The following is a 16,793-nucleotide window of genomic DNA, read 5'->3' as shown; positions in this document are numbered from 1 at the left end:
ACATAGCTTTGGTTTTGTCAAACTTGTTTATGCTTCTAAAATAGCTATAGAGGACCAGGTACAGACTTTATGCCTGCTCTTCTTTGTCCCTCACCTGACCCCAAGATTGTCCCCACTCTTCCTGGGCCAGGGACTGGCTCTTGTTAGGGACCAGAGAGCTGGAGGTTCCTGCACAACATGGGAGGGATATTCCCACAGGAGTTCCTGTTCTTGCTGCTTTTAGGGATGGAGGAAAAACAAGCACATGTTGACGTTCTCCTGCCCTGCTTGGAAATACCCAGGAAGTGGCACAAGTCCACTGTGCTGGCACAAGGACATACCTTGGAAGCTGGAAAATGCATGAGGAGCTGGAAGATGAGATTAAACCATCAGTGGGAAAACAGCTTCCTCCCATGGATGTGCTATGCCTGGAGGGATCCCCAGGTCCCTTTCCAATTTGTGGCATGCCAAGGACACGGCACTCCATAGACCCCAAATGCTGCAAGGACCTTGGGTATCAAATTGATTTCTATGGATGAAACTGGTGGCTGCTGGGGGTGTGAAGAGGGATGAGGAGCCTCGGTGGCCTGTGCGTACAGTTTTGGGGAATGCGGCTCAGTGAGCCGGTACCTGTCTGTCTGCTGTCAGACTGGGACATGGGATGGGGATGGTGTTGGAGGAGCAGGCGGTGGAGACTTCATGCAGTGTTCTCAGTAATTCATCTTGGTGTCGGCTCCTTGAGGCTCTGTCTGGGGGCACTTAGCGCTGCAGAACACCAGATGTTAATTAGGATCATTAAGGGCTCCTGCAACACAAACAGTAATGATGCTTGTGCCTCTGGAGCTCTCCTGGGAAGGACCTTGAATGATGCTATCCTTCACAGAGCCCATGCATGGCATCCACTCCTGGTGCTGTGGATTCTCCTAAAAGCTGAGTCATGAGCACAGCGAACCTCAGGATGCCCCAACACACTGCTAAACCCACCTTCAAGGAGGAAATGTCCCTTGGAAATGTCCCTGGAGTGCTGTGGCGGGGTGGGAACAGCACCCTCACATCTCCTCCCTCCACCTCCCTGCCCGGCAGTACCACCTCCCACTCGTCCCCACGCTCAGTGCTCCCACACTTTCACCCTCAAAGCTCCTGGCTGCTGCATTTTGGTCAGCAACCACCCAGCAACCACAACCATTTGGACTGGGGCAGCTGACACGGGGCGGGGGGGGAGAGGCACAGACCTTGCCCCGGGCTGCAAGTTTGCAATGTGAGCCAAGACACCATCCTGGGCAAAGACCATGAGTTTTGGGGCTTCCTGGGAGTCCTGAGTCATGTCTGGGCTTCAGCTGGGGAGAAATGGAAAGGGGTTGGGGCATCTGCCGTGTGTGAGGCAAAGGAAGGTGTAGAGAGCAGGCAGCCTTGGCCACTTGTCCCAAAATGATGGAGTATTATAAAGAATAAAAGTGATGCTGCTAGGCCTTCCAGGAGGCATGGGGTATGCTATTTTCGCTCTTTAAATGGCATAAGTTTAGGAGGTTAACTTAGGCTTATTTTGCAGGGAAAAAAATTATAATAAAGGCCCCAATAATTGATGTTAGAGGGTTGAGCAGGTTAAGGAGAATATCAAAACCCAGACTGCTGTAAGAGCAGTCTCTGCTTTAGGCTGGGGGAATCAGGCCAGACACCTGCATCAGTCAAGGGGCAAGAGCTGGAGAAGGGCTGGGCGCTGGGTGACACCATGAATATGGGTGCCAAGCTCTCCTCCTTCCTCCAAATTTCCATCCCAGCCCCACCTGTGCCCGTCCCCACCATTTGCTCTAAGTGGGACTACACGAAACCCATCAAAACCAACCCCTCTCAATGACAGACACACACACAGAGCTCCACACCTTTTGGGTTGGTTGTTTTGTTTTGTTGTTTTGTTTTTTGTTTGTTTTTTTTTCCACTGTGGATGTTGTACCAGTTTTATTGGTAAAATTAACATGAAGCCTCACAAACGCTGGAACATGCTTTTCCTTTTAAAGAATTTCCACTGGACCTTAATGGTGAGCATCCAGTCGTTGACATATAAACTCTTACAAGCTGATGTGCACACATGCGCCCGGGGGAGACGGTGGCAGCGTCCTGGTGTCAGGGATGGTTTCTGCGCGATGCACTGGGAGCCCACGATTCATTTGCCAGCCTTCTGGGCCTTCTGGGCAGACTTGGTGACTTTACCAGCCCCACCGCTTTTCTTCTCCACGTTCTTGATGACACCCACAGCCACGGTCTGCCGCATGTCACGGACAGCGAAGCGGCCTGTGGGATGGAGAGCGGAGGGACATGAGTGAAATGCGTCCGCCTTGCCTTCCCTAAGGCTGAGCTCTTCTGGGTGGGTGATGGTGAGATCTACACCCACCACTCATGGTGCCATGCGTTACCCCTGTCCTTGGAGCAGGTTCCTGCAGGAGCAAGCCCTGAGCCATCAGCTCTTGCTCTGACCACCAAGCTAGCCCTGATGCTCCTCTCTCTTTAAATAACTAATTATTAAACTTAAATCACATCTGCTCTCTACAAGCTCCCAGCATTGCTAAAGCTTCCAGATGTGCAACATCATCCAAGGAAAGCACGGCACTTCCCTGCATTAAAAGGTGTACTCTGCTGAGCAAACTTCCCTCTTTCTTCTCCTGACCAGTTGTGGTTTAGGGCAGAGATAGGGAAGCTGAAAAATATTTCTGCATTCAGAAACTATCTGGGTTTAGGAACTTTGAAGAAAAGGCACTATTGCTCTCAGAGGGAAAACCCAGCCCTGTTTTTGGAAATCCAGCTGAGCAGAGAGCTCATCACACCCCACCGGCCCTAACAGAGTTCATGCATCAGATTTGGCACCCTGAACACATTTGGGAGCAACAAAACATGTTCAGCTCCCTCCCCAGTCTAACTGGTGGGGGATACTGGAAGAGGCTCAGCACATCTGGTGTGAGCTGTACACCCACAGAGCTTTCATGCCCCTCCGTGGGAGACTGCAAAAGAGCCGTTCCCTTACCAAGAGGTGGGTACTGGGAGAAGCTCTCCACACACATCGGCTTGCCAGGGATCATCTCCACAATGGCTGCATCGCCTGATTTCAGGGACTTGGGGTTGTCCTCCAGCTTCTTGCCGGAGCGTCGGTCGATCTTCTCCTTCAGCTCAGCAAACTTGCAGGCGATGTGTGCAGTGTGGCAGTCGATGACGGGTGAGTAGCCAGCGCTGATCTGGCCGGGGTGGTTCAGGATGATCACCTGGGGGACAGAGTGATGTCAGGGCAAGGCTGGGAGCCGGTGGACGGTGGCAAACCATGCATGGTGGCACCACCAGCTCTGCTGACCTGAGATGTGAACTGCGCTGCCTCCTGCGGCGGGTCAGACTTGCTGTCCCCGCAGACGTTCCCACGGCGGATGTCCTTGACGGAGACATTCTTCACGTTGAAGCCAACATTGTCCCCAGGCAGAGCCTCGCTCAGGGCCTCGTGGTGCATTTCCACGGATTTCACCTCAGTGGTGATGTTCACAGGTGCAAATGTGACCACCATGCCGGGCCGCAGGATGCCAGTTTCCACCCGACCCACGGGGACTGTGCCAATCCCTGTGGAGACAAGGACAGAGCAAAATGTAACCTGCATGGCATATCCCTGGGCCAGAGCCTGGCTGCAGCAAAAGCAAGATATCTCCAGTGGTTTTCACCAAAGACCATGTTTGCTTCTTGCCCAAAACCACCCAATTTTTAGCTGCAAGATCAACATTAGGGTCTTCAAAAATACCACGAGTCTGTCCTTTCTACCCAATGTGTTGTGAAAAAGGAGTAACACCATAATCAGAAGGTCCAGAGCAATCCATGTGCCCTGAAAGCTCTTCCTTTGTAGCAGCTGTGGCATCTCCTGCATGAAGGACTGGGCACGTCACGGCGTGTGTGCAACAACACGCTCCACATCCCTGATGGCCACACCATCAGCATGGGATGAGGCCCAGCTGTGCCAGGGAACGAGGGTGGCTGATTAAAGGAAGGGGACCTTTTACACCCCTGTGTCATCAGAAGACTTTGGGAAAATTCACCTTTGGAGTCAGGTGAAGAATCATTAAGAGAAACAACCTTGAAAAGAGGTTGGGGAGGTCGGCTGGACCCATCTGCTCCTCCACACCCAGCTTGCTGCCTCCACCTCCCCACTTCCCAGGGTGTCTCTGCTCTCTAAGGACCTGCCTCATGGTAAAACCATATCTCTTTGCCCCAGCTGAGCTAGGAGAAGACACAGACCTGCTTACCACCTTTCATCCCCATTGCGAACAAAAGACTGCATTAAAAAGCCTGCTAAAATCCATGTTCAATCTCTGCCTGGTTTCTGCTGCACACATGTCCTTGGAAAAGTGTGGAAAAGGGCTGGAAAGGGCTGTGCCTGCCTGATCCAGCAGCCGGGTGAGTCAGGAGGGCTGCCCGCTGCTGCCAGCAGGTCAGAGAGCTCACGGGGTATTTATAGCTCAGAAAAGTGTCCCTATCGCTGCTCCAGAGGGAAAGGGAGACGCGCCGGCCACTGCACTCCGTACATGGCTGGCGCCGTGGTCCAGCTCAGCAGATGGAGGTGCTGGTGATGGACACCAGCATTTGGGAATCATGGGCAGACTGTGGCCAAGCTGCTATGCACCAGCCTCACCAGTGTCCCTCCCCACTGGCCTTGTCCCTCATCTGGGCCCCAGCACGTTTTTGCTGCCTCCAACTTGCCTTGTCAGCCATGATCTCTGGGACACCCAAATTTGCAGCCATTTTGGCACCGTGTGTTCCCTCGGGAGAGCTCACAAACCCGCAGCTCCTCTGTGGTCCCTGGGCACCTTTGGGCATGTCTATCTCCAACCCGAGACAGCCCAGTCTCAAATGGGGTCTTTGCCCCGGAGCACCCTTCTTCCCAACATTATCTCAAGTTTGAGGAGTCCAATCCCTCCACTTTCCCAATACCTGGAAACATCATTCCCAAATTCCCATGGAACAAAGGTTCTGGTAAAAGCAGAGGGAAGAAGGACAGTGGCAGAACCATTGCTCACCTCCGATCTTGTAGACATCCTGGAGGGGCAGGCGCAGGGGTTTATCTGTGGGGCGGGTCGGGGGCAGGATGGTGTCCAAGGCCTCCAGAAGGGACACCCCGCTGGCGTTGCCTTCCTTGCGCTCCACCTTCCAGCCTTTGAACCAAGGCATCTGGAAACAGAGCAGCAACAACATGCACTGAGTGTGCCTGTCCTCAGCATCCAGAGGTGATCCCAGAGAGATGTCCCACTAGGACAGCCTTCATGGAGTTGGTCCAGCCATGTCCTGGCTTTACCTGGAGGCTGGGGAGCTCTTTCCACTCCACCATCCCTGCTGGCTTATCTGCACCCCCTTGCTCAATCTCCCCCCCCTCTCCTAGAAATGTGCAAAACATCCAATAATAGGAGAAAAAGGATGGAAGTGGTTAAATCCAGCAAACTCACAGTCCCCATTCCCAACACCAATCTGTGGATGCTGCCTTCCCATGCCAGCCATCCTGCCCTCCAGTGACGATGCCTCCAGCACAGAGACCACAGGGTCTCCAGCCAAGTCCCAGCTACAAAGCACCCAACTTTCACTCCTGGGAACGAAATTTCTTCAAAGCGAGCCCGACAGATGCTTCTCCCTGCTCACTCCTGCTATCACCCCTCCAGGGTTCGGTTTTTAAATTCTGGGTTGGGAGGATGCTGGAAACCCAGCGCTTGCACTAGGGCTGCCAAGGGGCAGGATCTTTTTTCACAGATGCTCTCTGCTCCTGCCCTAAATTGTACCTTTGAAGCTAAAATAGGCCAGAAAAGAGGCAGAGAGGTAGGGAAACATGCTCAGCAGAGGCCATGGTTTGATGCAGGGAACCACAGTGCTTTCTTGGGGTGATGCTGCATATCTGGAAGCTGTGGCCACGCCTGGGGCTTGCTGGCAAGAAAAATTCAGTCCTGGGTCTGAAACAACCCTGATACAACAAGCAGAGATCAGAGTCTGCAGGGTCATTCCCCCTTCCTCTGCACAGAGAGGTTTGGACCATATTTTCCTACTCAGATATAAACCGCTGCCCATGTGCCCCAGCTCCATTGCACATGTTACAGACATGGCTTTTCCCTTAGGCACCAACGCCAGTGGCACAGCGCACTGGGGCTAGGCGTGAAACAGGACCCCCAAAGTGCCCCCGCTTTCACAGCCTTCCCTGGAGGGCACAGCTATGTCAAGGTGGTTTCCTATCCTGCAATCTGCACCTCTTTTGGGGGGGAGCGGGGGGACAGGATGGTCCATCTGGGGAATTCAGTCTGCATCAAATGTGTCTAGGTCAGCCTCCCTTGGAGGGTCATGTCCAACACCGAGTGCCCTCCCTGGTGACAGAGGCTGGAGGATCCCAGGGACACTTTTGCAGAGGGAGCCTTCCCAGAGCACTGCAGCTATAGCCACGCAGCCAGCCCCAGTGCTGGGCTAACAGCTTGGCAAAACGATAAATCCATCCAGCTGGTGACGGAGCCGCATGTGATGCGCAGGATGACTCAGACCTCCCCCCCAGCCTGCTATCGCATGGCCCGAAACGCCGGGCAGGCGCCCATGCGAGCAGCTGCCCCAGCGGCTGCCTGCCCACGGGCTCTGCTCTCGAGGGTGATGGCCACCTGCGTGCCCACAGCTCCCATCCTTCTGCCCCTGCACCGCTTGGGGACATGGAGAAATGGCAACCTCCACCCCGTGACACATGGCTGTCAGAGCCATCCTTTTTCCTTTCAATGCTTTATCCAGAAAACTTCTGACATCCCAAGAATCAGATAAAGACGCATTTTGACACCTTCTGGGACTAAATCCACAGTGTGAAACCTTGGCATGGCCCCAGGGTGAGAAGCATCTGCAAAACCTGGTTTGTGCTGCCTCCTAGGGCCACCCAATTAAAACATCTCTTATGCATTCCCCAAATCTCCTTTCCAAAGAGCAATTTCTATTGCACCACCCCTACAGCACAAGCAGGATCTGACCAAGCCCCGCAGCCAGGCAGGCTAAACTGCAGGCTCAAGCCCCAGTAAACAAGAGCTAAGCTCCAACTCTTTTGCACCCCAAGTGCATTTTACAGAGCAGTCACCTTTCTTTGATTTTACCCAGCCTGTGAGCATCCCAACACACCCCACACACCCCAACATTGAGGCTGCAGCCCCAGGCCACCATGATCCCTCACACTGCAGATCGAGTGTGTTTGGGTTGCAGCATCCCATGGGGTGAAAGTCTCCCAAACCACATTGAGTGGCCCAGTTCTGTCAGCTGCAGCAACAGATAGCTGGCTTCACGTAAAACCCCGTTTGTCAAAAAGCTCTTAAATGTCAAACTTTGATGCAAGCACAGCCCAGCCGTCATTTTTTGCAGCTGGCCTTGGGCTGCTGTGCAACAGGGATGTGGGCTGGAGTCTCCCACGCAGAGCTGGCTCCAGCTTGACGTACCACCACACCTCCTCTCACCCGGAGGTGACAGGAGCTGCAGGGACGTCACGGCTCTAATTCCCACTTTCTGGTAAGTCCCCTGACAGACAGACAAGTCACTTGACTGCCTTGCGCCTTGCTGAAACCCTGCCAGAAATTGAGAGTGAAAAAAATCAGAGCTTTTTCAGGCAAAGAATGAGAGGAGAGATATCTACACTGGCTTCCTGCTCAAGCTTTCCTAGATGGGGTGCAATATGGGAAAGAGGAGTCTATCCCAAGCTGCTGTCCTGGCAAAGGCAGGATGGGGACCTCCTGGGGACCCCAGCATGGGGATGACCCTGCACTCTCTCCAGCAAAGCTCATGCTGATCCAGACCTCTGGCCAGGCTTTCTTCCCAATTGCCCAGCTCAGGCAGCTCCTGGGAACCCACCCTGGAGCCAGCTGCCTCCTTACAGCAGAGGGCAGAGTTATTTTGGCCCCTGCCTTCTCTCAGGCAGCACGTCACATTGAGAACATGCTCTGAGACCTGCCCAGAGGAAGAGGGCCAACGAGCCCCATCCTGCTCCATGCCTCCCCTCTGCAGCCTATTAATAGGGGAATTGTTTGGGATCATCTTCCCAGCCCAGCAGCTGCTGACATTTGGAGCCTGCCTGATTTGAGGCACCCAGGAACTATGTGGCTGGGTTTGGCATGGCCGCGGCTGACCTTTATTCCAGCTCTGCTCCACAAGCGACAGGAATCTCCCAAGCACCCCAAAAAATTCCTTCCTTTCAAGCCAGCCCCAAGTGAGTTGCCTTTCCCGTGCAAGGCTGCGAGCTGTGTTTCATGACAGCGTGAGTTTGCATTGCAGCACTCCTCTAGCTCAGGCTTGCAACCCTTGACCTCCCTCAATTGCAGCTATACTCATACGTTGCCTCCTTCGTCATAGAGCCCTGACCCATAATGCACAGGTGAGGTCCTAAAGCCCCTTTACACATCAAATTTCCTGTTGGTTTCACAAGAGGTTGCTAGGGGTTTCTGGTCTAAGCAACTTGCTCAAGGTTGCCCAGAAGCCAGCAGGAGAGCAGGGACCTTCCTCTGGCCAGAACTTTCCAGCCCATTATTTCTTTAGGAGACTAATGCTAGGGTAGCTTTTTCTCCAAAAAAACAGCGTCAAAGTAACAACTGTTATTGTCAGCCTGTCTGCCAAGAAGCCCCCATCCTTCTTCAAGCTCATCTTTCTCCCTTGCTGTCATATGAAATAATGGCAAGGGCACACCCAGAGCACCCTGCCTTTGTATCCCCACCATCCCCATTGCCAAGGCACAGAGGGAGAGGCATTGTAAAAATCAGTTGACAAGGAGCAGCCCCAAATGGATGCTCCCGGAAACTATGATTTTGGCATTGGAAACCTGGGTGCCTCCTCAAGAAAAAGTCACCTTAAGAAGTGAGATCCTGGCACTGGAACCAGGAGTGTGGCCACCACAGCGGCATATGGCACCAATGGGGAAGGGCACCCAATACCCAACACGCAGGAGCGCGGCTGTGTGGTGGAAGCCGTTCCAAGTCTGCAACCAGATTGTGTTATTTGCCTTAGAAAACAATGCCCTAAAAACACACATGATGCTCCTGCTGAGAGTGACAATTGCTGCCGACGGCTCTAACGTCACCGTGGGTCTGATGATGTGAAACCTTCAAATCACATCCCAGAAGCAAAGCTATACAGATCATCTCCAGAAGATGCTCATATTTAGCTGCTGGGGTGTCTGGCCACGGTACAGCAACCAGCACGCCCATGAACAGTGCACCCATTCATCCTGGCTTGGTGCAATCGCAGCTACGTGACAAACACATCTATGCTGGCAGCACAGGCCATTACACGTAATGGGTGCATGAAACATGCCTGCGGTTTTCAGAGCATGGAGGTCAGCTATAGCCTGGGTCAGGATAGTCGGGGTGGGGGGAAATGTCTAAGACAATGCACACTTACATTTGGAGAGGGCTCCAGCATATTGTCTCCATGCCAGCCCGAGATGGGCACGAAGGGAACTGTGGCTGGGTTGTAGCCAATCTTCTTGATGTAGGCGCTGACCTCCTTGACGATCTCATCGTAGCGTTTCTCGCTGTACGGGGGCTCTGTAGAATCCATCTTGTTGATGCCCACGATGAGCTGCTTCACTCCCAGGGTGTAAGCCAGCAGGGCGTGCTCACGAGTCTGCCCATTCTTGGAGATACCAGCTTCAAATTCACCGACGCCAGCCGCAACGATCAGGACAGCGCAGTCAGCCTGGGAGGAGAGAGCTAATGAATTGCTTCTGCCCCCAAAGAGCACGGCTTCTGTTGACACTCCTGAGAGCTTTGAGTAAGTCCCAGATGAACACTATCTGTGGCTTGGACAGACTCCCTGCCAGCTGCTACCCATAACCTTGCTGATCTACCTCAAAACTGACCTGTGTTATTTCAGACTTGCCAACTGTGCGTGGTTTTGGATTGGAAACCAGGGTGGGTCCCTCCATGTTGCATGACCTCATCTTGGTCACCCAGGGATGCACAACTAAAGCCTTATCTAAAACCCTGCTAAAGTCTTGGAAATAATTTCCCTGGGTGATGGATGAAACTCCAGCCATTCAAACTGTGTTCCCTGGCTTACTTGTGTACCCAGAGCCCACAGCAGAAGCTGCATGGGTTTGATGGAAAGCCATGCCCAGCACAACTGGCATCGCAATGGGAATCTCGCTGGGCACTCAGCAAGGCTCGTCCAGTGCCTGTCAACCACAGCGAGATGCAGGAATGTCCTGCAGTGCGATGAGGGGAAACCGCCCTACCCTGGAAGGGTAGACCATGGAGTTTGGCAATGTGATGTGGTTTATGGGACAAAGACAACTTTTTTGAGAAAAAGAAAGGAGAAGAGACCCATGGAGTCTCCTTTAGCCAATAAAACCTAAAGGATTGTTGGAAATTTCTTGCATACCTCAGCTGGCTGAGGCTAAAACAATGTGGGAGACGCCCTCACACAAAGGCCTGTATGTCATAGCATCCCACCTCCCAGAGAGGCCATATTCATCCCCACCTCCTCCAAGGAGGGCAAGTGGAGTGGAGTAACCACCTCTCTGTGCCCGAGGAGGCCCTTTCTCCAGATGCCCAGGGAGGTGCAGGACCATGGCGTGCTGGGTCCCGTGGTGTTATCTGGCCTCTTGCATGGACCCTGCTCAACGCCACTTGATGTCTCAACTACCCACCTCCAGAAGGATTCCAACAGCATCTACATGACCCTGGGCTCATTGGCAAGCCTCAGCCTCCCACCTCCAGTGCCCCTTGCCACCATTTCTCACCTGGGATGTCCCAGTGATCATGTTCTTGATGAAGTCCCTGTGGCCAGGTGCGTCAATGATAGTGATGTAGTACTTGGTGGTCTCAAACTTCCACAGCGAGATGTCAATGGTGATGCCACGCTCACGCTCAGCCTTCAGCTTGTCCAGCACCCAGGCGTATTTGAAGGACCCTTTCCCCATCTGGCCAACACAAAGGCAAAAGGCAGTGAGAAACCCAAGCTCATAGCACTGGTGCTGGCAACCCACCCTCCGGGGCACATCCGTAGCTCACGTAGGCAGAGGGTCACATTGCAAACATTGAAGGCAAAATTCCCTAAATTCAATGTCAGCCATAATCTATGTACTAATAAATATAGGTGAAAGGAGATATCGATGTCGACATGTTCCTCAACGGGATGGAGGAGAGGCTGGAAGAAGAGCTGTGAAGTGAATTTGTGAGTGGGGTTGCATGGGCAGGAGCTGGAGCCAGTGACCCATGAGATCTCCTCCATGAAACACCACGGTCCTGCACTACTTCTGGGAAGTCATGCTGCTACAGAACTAGACAGCAATGGTGAAAAGCTTCTTAATGTTGCATTTTAATCTGTTAACCAAACCTGTGAGACAGCTGGTTAGTGAGAAAGGGCATTGCTGATTGAGTGAGCCTATAACTGACAGAGGTGTAGGAGGGGAATGGGTTAAAAGAAAATGAAATGTGAGATGGTTGCTATGAGCAGAATAGAAATGTGATTGATTTTTGCCACAGAGTGTGCGAATTCACATGAAAAGCTACTGTGAGCTGCAGCCAGACCAACTGTTGTTGCCAAATGGCCAAAATCTCAGCCAACATTGTAATGCATAAAATCATGCTGGGTGAGATCAGCTACAGTAAATTTCTCTGTCCTGTGATAAAGCACACTCCTTGGTAAAACCATGATGTCACTTCTGAGCCACTTTCTCCTTTGGGTTGGTGTCCTTTGACATCATGCCACCAGGGAGAGCCAGACTTCCCCCCGACCCAGCACAGAGATGGTGCACCCAGTGTGAGCTGGGATCCTGCGACCGTGGAGATGGGGCAGGACAAGACCACCTCTTGTTGACCATGTCAGAGCAGTTTGGGGAGCCCAGCCAAAGCAAAGAGTTAATGGGCATCGATCATCAGCTCTTAGCCTCAGATACAAGGTTTTGTTTAAGATGGAAAATGGAATTTAGGTCATTTGCAGATGATTTAATGGGCTTTCACCACTGTGCAAGGACAGAGCTGCAATACCCTGCTCCCGTCCATCCATCCTGGTGTTCTCCACAACTGCAGTTTCTTCTGGAGAATCAATGCGTAAAATTCATTATGGGCAATTATAAATCACCTGTCCAGAGGGAAGCGCTTCCTGATCGTGGTCAACGAACGCTTCAGTGATGATCGTCGCCAAAAAGCCTAATGCAGCATCACATCTGAACCTGCCCTGCCCGGGGGCTGGTCTGCCCCTGGCTCCCGCACTCCCGCCCGGTGCCCGGCCAGCACAAGGAATTAAGGGTGCTGGCCCGTTTACATAACAGCTGAGCGCTGCGATGACTTTGCAGCTTGCTCTGGAGGATTATGGGCAAAATCCTAAAGCCAGGGGCAAGGCTCCCCCTCCTTGGAGGGGACACCAGGTCAAAAGGGTGATGCCCTATCCCAGCTGGGCAGCTGCGAGCTGTCGCACCTGCAGGAAGGGCAGTCGGGGGGGGGGGGGCGTGGAAAGATCCAGAATCAAATCTCTGCTCCTAAGCATCCTCCTGGCATCAAGCTTGGGGGGGGGGGGCAGAGCAGGAGCTCAGAGGTTAACTCTTTTCAGCAGGCACATTGAACCCCTCTCTTGGCAGGGGAAAAGAGGGGGTTGTTAGCGTGTGCTCATTTACTGCTGGAAATGGCAGAGAGACACTGAGGAATGGCACATTTTGTGCAACGCATTAATAATGGATAGTTCTCGGGCAAGAGCTCAATCAGCACATCCCACAGCCTTTCTCACCCATTAGCAGCCTATTCCTTCACTTCTGGATGGGGAAACTGAGGCACAGAGCAGACCCCTGGCTCTCCCGCAGGAGCTGAGTAACAATCAGCACCTTATCGCAGGCACCCGCAACCATGCACGCAAACAGCCGGTCATCTCGTGTGAAGCCCCCCCAGAACTCAGCATCATATGTAACTTGAAGACAAACGAGACCCTTTATTTAGCAAACAGTGTCCCTCCTTTCATGGGGTATATTCAGTTACCCAGAGCTGTTGTTGGAAAAAAAAACCACAGGGTATTATCTAGCTTTGCACAATACCTTCCCTGTTCAGTGCCAGAAACAGCCTGATTTTCCTTGATTGAACCCCAGCAGAGGGACAGCTTTCTATTTGGAGACCACAAATACTGATATTTGTTTTTTTAAATAGAACAACTATTCTTTCGGAGATACTGTTACCTCTGCCCCTAGTCAAAAAGAAAAAATGATCCTTTCTCTTAAAAAATCAGACCGTAGGTTTTTGTTGGCTTTTTGGGTGCACGCAGGCCTCCATTTCCTGCGAATGCCACCTAATGGAAGAAAACCCTTCCTCAGCCCTGCATCAGAAAATGGAGTCTGTAAGCTCAGTCAATAGGCTATTAATAGCAGCTTCCAGTCCTCGCGTATTCTGGCAAGTCAGTGAAAGTGTCTGTTCAATTAAAATAGCCGCAATCACATCTACAATAACCTAATCACGCCATATCCGATCTCTAGCTAAGGAGGGGAAAGATGGAAGGATATCAGCAATCATTTTGTATGAAGGAAGAAGCTCTTTGCTTAAGGGTTGAGGAAAAAGGGCTGACAGCGAGGCACAAAAATGAGTCGTTTAGCTCGGATGCTATCAGCAAATTCAAAGGGTTAAGACAGACAGACAGCAAAATATCTAATCAAGAGTGGCAGCTCTGTAAACCTTTTTTTTTCCCTCCATTGAAATGTGAGATCTTGTCCAGAAACAAAAAGAAATTAAATAAATTGAGGGATATCTGCATTAAAGATTCCTGGAATGATGATGACAAGCCATCTTCTGCAAGACCAGATATGCCCTATCAATAACACAGCCAGGCTTTTCCTGGCTCACCCACCTCTCTAGAATTTACCATCATTAATTTCTGAGAGCTTCCAATTCATCTTTTTCTTTCTCTTTAATCTCTGTTTGCCACATTGGAGGTACTGGGTGGTGCTGTATTGTGTGACAGTCTGCTAAATACATGCACTGTTATATTGCTACAAATGTCGCCATTATAACAGCTAAACAAAAGGATTTAACGGAAATGCTCATACTTCATGCCAGCTTTTTCTATATTAAAGGATACCAGTCAAGCTACATATCAGGCCGTATGCTTGAGAAAAATGAGAATGGGGTTTTTAACAAACTGGATCAAACGAGTGGTCCAGCTGATGCTCCACCTTGTCCCCAGCAGGCACTGGAAATAGATGCTTCAGAGTGAAATTCAGAGAGTCCTGCACTAGGCAGTGAGGGATTATCGGGTTTTCCTCCTTGTGCACAATATTCAGAAGGAATTTCATGCCCTGAAGCACTATGGTTTGTGGATCTTTCAGAACCCTATGCCCGTCTTGCAAACCTCACCGTGCCCCTGCCCTCATTAACAGCCTGCGGCAGGGAGTCCCTCAGCTCTGGAGAAGAGGGTGGCGAGCACCCAAATGGCCTATTTTCCCAAGGCCAGAAGAGTCAGGAAGACCCAAGGATACAGAGGGGAAAAAAAAAAAGGGATGGGAACAAAGGGAGAAGGAGAAGGTACGGGAAGGGCAGCACCAGGAAAAGGGAAGTATTGCCCGTGGGACACTTGCAGGGCATCAGTGTGGAGCATGACTGCGGGGGGGAGTGCGGGGCATGCCAGGGGACGGGCTCCTCACCTCGGCAGCCTCCTTCTCAAATTTCTCAATGGTCCTTTTGTCAATACCCCCGCATTTGTAGATGAGATGCCCGGTGGTGGTGGATTTCCCAGAGTCCACATGCCCAATGACGACAATGTTGATGTGCGTCTTCTCCTTCCCCATGCTGGTGGGCTACGCGGGGCTGGTGGCGGCGGGGAGGGCTGTGGGAATGCAGCTGCGTTTTTGGGGAGGCTGCGGGGGAAGAGGCAGACGTGTCAAAAGAGCCCCCGTGACAGCACCCTCCCAGCCCATCAGAGATGGCTGTCCTCTCCTCCCCTCACCCCACCTTCCCTCTGGACCATGCGCCCCATCCCGGCCGGGGGTGCCCAGCCTTGTCTGGCAGCTCTGCCCGTGCTGGGATGGAGCCAGCCCGCCCCCGGAGGAGGCCAGCCGGGCTATTTCTGGCCGCCACGTACAGCCTCCAAGTCTCAGCAAGACGCCACGTTTTTCATCGTCTTGCCCTCCACCACCCTCCTGGAGACCCCCAGTTCCCAGGGCTACGTCATCGGTGCCTCAAAGGTGCCCTTCCTCCCCAGAAAACCTTCCTCTGGCTCAGAGCTGCTACTGCTGCCTTCTCGGTCTTTCCAAACCCGAGGGCATCTCCTCCGTGTCGTGGGTGTCCTGGGAGGAGCCGTGGGTGCCCGTCCCTGCAGGCTGCCCTCACCGCTCCCAAGCTGCGCACGGTTCGGGTGACAACATGGTGTCTGCAAAATGGGGCGGACAAAAATAGCCCTCGCCCGCTCCCCCGAGCAGGGCTGCAAATAGCGGGGCTGCCGAAAGCTCGGTGGCATCGGCTGAGCCTGCCAGTGTAGGGGGGTGTTCATTATATTTTGCTGCCATGAATCTGGATGAAACAGAGGGAGGAAGCTAAAAACACAAATCGATATATCCGGGGAACTGTTCTGGCATCTCCCAGCGTTACCATGGCTCTGCAGCTGCTACACAAACCCGGCACAATTAGGAGCTTTAATTTGACGTCTAATAAAATCCAATTTTACGAATCTGCCCATAAAATTAAAGGAGGTCAGGAAGAGTTTGCTGCTCTAATAGCGATTCAGTCATGCGGGCAATTATGTCCCCCGCGAGAAGCCCCCCTGGGCAGCAAGGGCCCCGGCTGCCCGGTCCCTCCCCTGCCCTTGAACAGCTCCAGCCTGGATCTGGCCATTTTGCAGCTCCGCTGAGATCCCGGTCGCCGGCAGCGCCCAGCCCTGGCTGCGGGTCCCTCTGCCCGGCGCACCCCAGCACCCAGGGTGGGAGATGAGGGGGCGCTTTGGGAACCGGGCATTTATTTTATTTTTCCCCAAGGAGCTAAAGGCTGGGGAGGGGGGAGCGGGTTATTTCCCACCTGCGGGAAGAGGCACCTGCGGGATGAAGGAATGGCCCAGCCTCATCCTCTCCCTCCCTGCCGGGGGTACCCCCCCCCCCCAACATGGGCTGGCAGCACCAGCAGCACCCCATGCACACGGCGGGCGGGGGGGAAGGTGCACTGAACCCCCGCAGCCCCTGGGGGCAGGAACCCGCCCCCCAAAGCCCGGTCCCCCCCAGCTGCGGAGCGGCCCCATCGCGGCGCGGCGCGGCGCGGCCCGGGGGGGGGGCTGGAGCTCTTACCGGAGCGGCGGTCGGGGCGGCAGAGGCTGCCAGCTTGGGCTCCGGCGGCTTTATCTCCCCGGGAGGGGCCCACCTATTGACGGCGGCAGCGCAATGCAGCGACCCCCCCGCACTACGGCAATGCGGTACCGGGCGGGGGAGGAGGAGGCGCGCCGGGGGGAGGAGGAGGAGGAGGAGGAGGAGGAGAAGGAGAAGAAGGGAGGGGGAGAGAGAGAGAGAGAGAGAGGAAAGGAGGAAGGGAGGGAGCAGGGCGAGGCGGCGGGGGGGGGAGAGACGGGAGACGGGGCTGGGAGGGAGGGAAGGTGGAGGGATGGGAGAAATGGAGGGGTGGGGGACGGATGAAGAGGTGGAAGATGGAGGGATGGGAAGATGGAAGGATGAAAGACAGAGGTCGGAGGGAGACAGTAGGATGGAAGATAGAGGGATGGGAGGAAGGTGAATGGATGAAACATGGAGAGACACGGGGAGACATAGGGATGGAAGGTGAAGGCATGAGAGGGAGCTGGAAGGATGGGGGAGCTGGAGGGATGGGGAAGGCAGAGGGGCTGGAGATAGAAGGATG

General features: G+C 53.4%; 1 protein-coding gene across 1 annotated transcript; it reads right to left on the bottom strand.

Moving 5' to 3' along the window:
* Nucleotides 1–1,860: 1,860 nt before the first annotated feature.
* On the bottom strand, nt 1,861–16,530 carry EEF1A2 (eukaryotic translation elongation factor 1 alpha 2). Its single transcript, XM_054845624.1, has 8 exons — nt 16,232–16,530; nt 14,603–14,815; nt 10,724–10,903; nt 9,382–9,678; nt 5,019–5,169; nt 3,317–3,573; nt 2,996–3,230; nt 1,861–2,268 (listed from the first exon to the last, which is right to left on the bottom strand). The coding sequence occupies exons 2-8, from the start codon at nt 14,744–14,746 to the stop codon at nt 2,141–2,143; spliced, it is 1,392 nt and encodes a 463-aa protein (XP_054701599.1). The 5' UTR covers nt 14,747–14,815; nt 16,232–16,530; the 3' UTR covers nt 1,861–2,140.
* Between the last annotated feature and the right edge of the window lie 263 nt (nt 16,531–16,793).

Source organism: Grus americana, chromosome 17 (genome assembly GCF_028858705.1).
Source record: "Grus americana isolate bGruAme1 chromosome 17, bGruAme1.mat, whole genome shotgun sequence".
Lineage (NCBI taxonomy): Eukaryota > Metazoa > Chordata > Aves > Gruiformes > Gruidae > Grus > Grus americana.
Note: the sequence above shows the minus strand (reverse complement) of the source record. Positions and strands in the feature narration are given on the sequence as shown.